The sequence below is a fragment of the Opisthorchis viverrini genome, assembly GCF_000715545.1.
Source record: "Opisthorchis viverrini unplaced genomic scaffold opera_v5_250, whole genome shotgun sequence".
NCBI classification, from domain to species: domain Eukaryota; kingdom Metazoa; phylum Platyhelminthes; class Trematoda; order Opisthorchiida; family Opisthorchiidae; genus Opisthorchis; species Opisthorchis viverrini.
Window position 1 is genome coordinate 729,263 of NW_008751905.1, and position 6,436 is coordinate 735,698.

The 6,436-nt window shown below is 40.1% G+C and overlaps 1 protein-coding gene across 1 annotated transcript in view; it reads left to right on the top strand.

Moving 5' to 3' along the window:
- Positions 1-1,738: 1,738 nt before the first annotated feature.
- The window catches only part of T265_09000 (hypothetical protein), a gene marked incomplete at both ends in the record, with an annotated part of 5,731 nt that continues 1,033 nt past the window's right edge, over positions 1,739-6,436 (top strand). The window contains 6 exons of the mRNA XM_009174950.1: positions 1,739-1,777; positions 1,813-1,890; positions 1,926-2,008; positions 2,080-2,138; positions 2,185-2,202; positions 2,239-2,311. Of these exons, the coding sequence (XP_009173214.1) occupies positions 1,739-1,777; positions 1,813-1,890; positions 1,926-2,008; positions 2,080-2,138; positions 2,185-2,202; positions 2,239-2,311 (350 nt within the window). The remainder of the gene's footprint in view (positions 1,778-1,812; positions 1,891-1,925; positions 2,009-2,079; positions 2,139-2,184; positions 2,203-2,238; positions 2,312-6,436) is intronic.

Genomic DNA, 6,436 nt, shown 5'->3' on the forward strand with positions numbered 1-6,436 from the left:
GCTGAGCACGATCCACAAAGTGTAACCCTTAGTCAATATAAAAAAGCTAACGTTCCAGTTTTAGTCCAAGTTAACGCTCCCTCTGTTGATATTTTAAGGCCAAAACTTCACTAAAGCGCACTTCAACACGCCTATTACATAATGTCTGAGGACTTTATTGCTTACCGTCATGAATTTCATATTTAGTATCAACCTGCATAGCTTTCATTCCGTCCTTTCTGCGACCATTTTTATCAAATTTTGACCTTATTGCACGTGCGTATTTTTACAAAAATTACTGAACCAACAAATAATAAGTATCCACCGGTGATCAACTCTCGCTTAACTCGCCATTGTAATTGCATCAAACTTCCGTTAAAACAATTCATCCATCAAAGATAGATAGTCTGCTGACAAATTATTTTATTTTAACAACCCTGCCGGGACCAAAACTATCCCGGAATGGATTGATATGGACTCATTTTAGTTCGACGCCACTGAAATGTTCCAGAATGAAAGGAGCCTACGAATGTCTGAAATTACCGCCGTCAATCGCCCCACGGGTTCAGATGTTCAGCTCAGATGCATATGGCAACGATGGTGAGCTGCTAATGACACGGTGTACCATATGTGGACCAAATTTAATCCACAGCCACAGGGGTACTCGGAGCATTGCACACGAAAATGAGACATATCTGTCTAAATGGAGTAAAACGAGCTGTGCGTGGTCGCCTCTCGTGGCCGGACCAATTCAATATGTCAGTAGCCACTTAAACGCCCCCAAAGCAAGTGGGTCTCCTATACTTGTAAAGTACCAAACAATGAGAGTATAAAAAGTAGGAAATGGATATCGCCTCAAATGGATAGGCTAGTAAGAGTTGACCCGAGGTTTTGGACTACTTTACAAAAAGGTGTATCAAATTTGATCGATGTAGCACTTGCTGTGAACAAAACTATGGGTCACTCAATCAAATTAACTTGTTCAGAAATTTAGACTAGTCCTGCGAAATCTTAAATGTCAATGTATTCAGTACCAAGTAATTCGGTTGGAAGCCATGTCTTTCATGTGTGCTTCTTAGCTTGTGGAAGATTGACCGTACATTACTTTTGTGTGACTAAACTGTTGATTCAAATGACGCGATGAAATGTGACTTTAAAAACTGTCCTTTAGACTATCCCTACCATATATTTCTGGATTTTTAGAAGACATATCAGATGAAGCACAACTTTTTCCAAAGCAACATGAGGATGACAAATAAACAGCTATGGTACAAAAGTATTTTGTACAATTGTTCAAGTAAAAGTACCGTTAAGCTAATTAAAATACTGTTGATATTAATGCTTGGTCAATATCAAGGAAGGGTTAAACCAAACATTTGTGATAGAGTTAATGCTGCCGGCAGCTAACAGCTCACAACTCACCTAATGCCTAGTACAGCTAAAGATGTCACTAGAGAGGTTTTAGTAGAGCTCTTATGGTGCAGCCACTAAGAAGAATGGCAGTACAGATTGAAGGCGGAACATGAGTCTTCGAATCCATCCCATGTCAGCTGATTTATCTATTTTTGATTTATAGTCTTCACAACCAACAAGCTGTCGGATAGACTACACGAACCAAACGTTGACACAAGGAGTCAGCTTCGGTAAACCCACACACAATTTCTAATTGCTGTTAGTTTTGATTCTACAGGTGAAGTAATTTAGGGACGTCATTTTTCTGTCTCCGGTTTTGGATACGGCGTAAACTTCTTCGGCAGGGATGATTGACGAAATCGATTTTGATAGGAAACAGAGCAAAGTATCACACACACCAATAGAACATTTTACATTCAGGAACATCCACACAAACGACAACCTGTTGATACTATTTCCCCGACAGAGGACAAACTTTCCACTTCACTTGAGAAATCTGTAAGGCAACTGCTTCAACCGAAACACTATGACAGGAGTCGCTAATTTCGAAGCCTCCATCCAGAAAACTTGGCGGCTGGGGGAAAGAAGGGACTGTTCAGGGGATTTTACATGGCAGGTAAGACATGTGAGTTTTGGTTTCTTATATATTCAGGAGGTAAGCATATTTATTATACAGGCGATTCTTAAAAGGGCGCAACCACAATTACCCAATTCCTCTGGAATACTCACATTTAAAGGAGATTCCGGTATGACTGATCATCTTGACTCAGTTTGTTATTATGTATTGCATAGATTCTGATGACGAAATGAGTGAGACTATGAAATTTCTAATGAACACTTAAAAAGATATTCCTGTCATCCCTGACGTTACGGACAAGGAACAACTTCAATCCAGTCCGCTGACCGCTGAGCCGCCAAAGTGAGTACCTAACAAAAAATTTACCGAACTTTTCACCAGAAAAATTCTCCCCTTGATTTATCCGGCTGCTCATATGGTGACAAAGAGGCCATATCTATTTATATGTGCTTACAATATAGTTTGTCGGCCTCAACCCAGTTTTGTGAATCACATTTGAAACATTTTTAACAGCTAACATACCTATAATAGAAGGCTTGGTCGGTTCTACCCCGTACATAGTTCACCTTGTTGAACCAGCTACCAGTTATATCAGCATCGGCTTAAATTCTCGGACAATCCCACCATAAATATATCCCATTTAATTTATTGGGACTGTTGTAGCGTTAATATGTTTGGGATACGAATAAAACCACATTGGGGTTTTACATATTCTAATCTTGTGCTATCAATATTTTCATCCTGGGGTTGCTAAATTATATGGAGCTCCATAAAGGATTATTCTTGCATGAACGTCGCTTTTGTTCTTTTTTGTTCCAACCAGAAGGTAACATCTTAATAATTCAGGCTAGAAACAAACCTAATATTTCTGCCTAAAGGTACACGCGATACATCAGCAGATTTTGAGGATCTGGATTTTTAGTAAATGCGGTATGAATTGCCTAGTCACTCTGGATGGTCTACCATTTGTTTAATGGAAATTTGTGTGCTATAAACTTCTAGCTTATTGGACCATCGACATCTAAAATAACACCACCAGAGTTGCTGTCCGTAGTCTTAAAATTTTAAAGGGAAATCAATGAAATAAACATCACACACAAAACGTTTTGTTTGGCGCTGAATTCTTGCTTAGAATTTCTTGCCGCACCTAGAGCGGTAAATTTGAGATCATATGTGCGTTCGAAGTTTGAGGTTTTTACGGATGTTCGCCACCGATGTCACCGAGTTTTGAGACAAACATCTGCATTGCTTACATCATTCAAGCGGCGGATGGCTTAAGTTCATTGTGTGTGTTGAACGACCAACAACGATTAACAAACACCATTGGTTCATTGAGCATTTCCTCCGATCGACATAGAAGGACCATATTTAATGTTCACTTACTGTGTTCGGTTGGCTGCCACAAAGTATTGCTTTTCTTATGTATCCATCTGTTCAGAGAACAAACTGATGACATTGCCATAATTTTCGGTAAACGGGTGTTTGAATACCCCGGCCTTGTACAAAATCTGTTGGTATTATTGGTTGAGGTGAGTCCACAGCTGGATAACAAAACTTAGCTTTGGTCATTCGATAGTGGCGGGTGAAAGTTACAAATGTACTTATGTTCTGCTTGAGCGCAAATTGGACACAAGAGGGACGAAACCGGTCGTGGGCTTTCGGAGAGTTTTCAGCAACCTTATGAGTGATGTATTACATGTATGCAATGCATTGCGATATCTCAAACATCGTACCAACTGAAAAATGAGGCGGCCTGGTTCAGCACATTTAGTTGTTCAAGAAAATCATAAAAAGCATATTCGGCTGGGTTCCAGATTAGTCTCCTGTCAAAACTAAACTAATATGCAAATGAGTGTATTAGTCGAAATCTGTCCAATTTGATTGCAAGTAGAACATAAAGTTTGACGGACTGTGTCTACCTGATCTGTTCCGAGAGGGGCGAAACCTGTCGTCGGTTGTTGAAGAGTTTTTAGCAAGTAATGTATTACGTCTAAAGAAAAAAGATATTGTCAGACAAAAGCATAAATTGGGGATATGTCAGCATACTCAAGAAGGTGGCTCTCCTACAAACAAATGATGTCGCTTACCCTGCAAGAGCAATTTACCAATCAGCAGGCGGTTCCCGATCGTTGGGTTATCGATTCTTTGGTGAAGTGCTACCAACAAAATTCAGAGAAAAACATATAAGCTCGACTTACACGGAGACTTTATTCGGCTCAGTTTTTCCAAACCTTATGTTTCGCGCTATAATTCTTGTGGTATATTGCTCCTTCTCTCACGATAATTCCACGAAGGATACACGGTTCCATCCAAAAATTGATTATCTGAGTTACCGAAACCTATTCCAGCCTTCAGTAACCATATGGATTAGACTTTCATGTTTCCCGAAAGAGATGTCACAATGGACATGTCGTATGCCGTCGACCCAGTTTTATAGGCTGGCTGTAATTTCAACGAGTCGGTGTCAAAAGTACAGCTTTTCAGCGCCCGGCTTCATCCATAGATATTGACTTGAATCATCCACTGTATTAGCCAGGAATATGCGCACAGCATGGCTTGTGGGAAGCCTTTTCGGGGCTGAAGTGCCTATTGCTGTTGAGGCGGTGGAAGGAAGAAGCGCGCGAGGCTAAATAAGCATACGTCAGTATGATAAATCGTGGTGTTTGGTGTTGGCCAGACGAACAAAGCACTAGTTTCTGGTAAGCCTGATAACGGAGGCTGACCTCAGACATAGCCTCACGCTGATCTAGCATGTCAGTAACTTCACTGGATGTGTTGAGCACCAGGCAGAGTTAACTCTCATTCTTACTCTACCTTTATATTAGCCTTTGTAGAACGCTCAGATAAAAACGAACTTTCAGTGTACCTGTGAGAGAAGCATACAAGAAGCTCCTTGTTCCTTTTCTCCTAACAGGGCACCCCCTGGTCATTACAGTGTATTTTTTTGTTATATCGTTGTTAAATTACTATATAGATTTTTATAATTAAAGAACACTCTGGTGATGCTTCCCACAAATGGATAGTCCTTACCAGCGAACCCAGTTTATTTCTCTCTAAACGGTCAAGTAGTATAAACTACAATTTTGCGTTTTACAGATTGACTCATTCCGTATGTGGATAAACTAAGATTAAGCTAGATCAAGACTTGGTAAAACAAGTGGTCAGGCGTGACAGCACAAAATACTGCTAATTTCACCGTCTCTGACACGTAGGGTTGTAGTTGTCTGAGGTCAAATTTTTTAGTGGTTTACCAACCGCCTCCAAACTGCTTTAAAAGCAAAAATGTCCACTAGAACTTAATTTTTTCCATTAAAAAGAGAGCAACAAAGACGAAACACAAATACCGTGGAACCTGATGAATAACGGAATACATATACTTATATATAATCGTTTTATATATTGTCTTATGATGAAAGAAATGAACAGAAAAGACTTTCCTCGTAAACTCACCGATTAGATCACTCCCAAGCGCAATGTTAATTCACATGCAAAATTTATGTATCTTCAACCTTTGACCACTTACTGTAGACTGCCCACGTCCTCAGTACTGGTGTTCATTTGCCGTGTAAGGGAAACTCCTTTTGTGACTGTTAAAATGCTGCGCTAGCTTTTTGACTCCATCGATAGCCGGCCTATTCAACGTGTATCCCATACATTTCTTGAGCTGACTACTTCACTTTGAAGAGATACTCGCCTAGAAGAAAGAAGCTGGTGCTAAACGGATGGTTAAAGTTTGATTCGGATCCAGAAGTTACGCCTACCGAATGTGCTCCAAGCCTCGAGAAATCAACACCAAGCTGGATAAATAAAGAGTGGAAATAGTATTGAACTGACTCTTGTTGGCTGGTTTCTGCGGATCACTTGATCGATGTCAGGATAAACAAGTTGTTTGTTTCAGCACTTAGTTTGGTATTATTCGATTTGGTCAGCAGGGCTTCACTTAGCGATAGGGCCTTGGAGTTTATGTTACGCGATGGGATTCCGAAGGAAAAAGCCCGGATAATTTCTACGGACAGTGACTGTTGATGATAAAGCATTGTAATTTGACCTTTGACCCAACAATTCCAGACAGAGTCTGGATTGCATCCTTTGGATGTGCTCTGCAAAAGATTTGCACACAAAAACAAATGAGGCTGGTGATTCGGTTCTTACGACATTGATTGGATGACTAGAATAAACCAGGCAACCAGTGACCCTTCAGAATTGTTTGCACTATTTATTTGTATGACCTGCATGCTTCGTATCTGGAGCGCATATATTCTTCATTTCGCAGGCAGCGAATTTTCATCAGTTTTATGGTTATTTGCTCCTTTATGTTCTGACCTTAGTGTCTTACCAAAGCGCCTTGAATAGTATGAATGTTAGGCGTACACGGCAAGTAGTGTAGTCATGTATTGTCGGCAGGAGTCGTAAAGAGGAATTTTTTCTCAGCCACGCTAGTTTCACTGGAAGTATATATATATATAT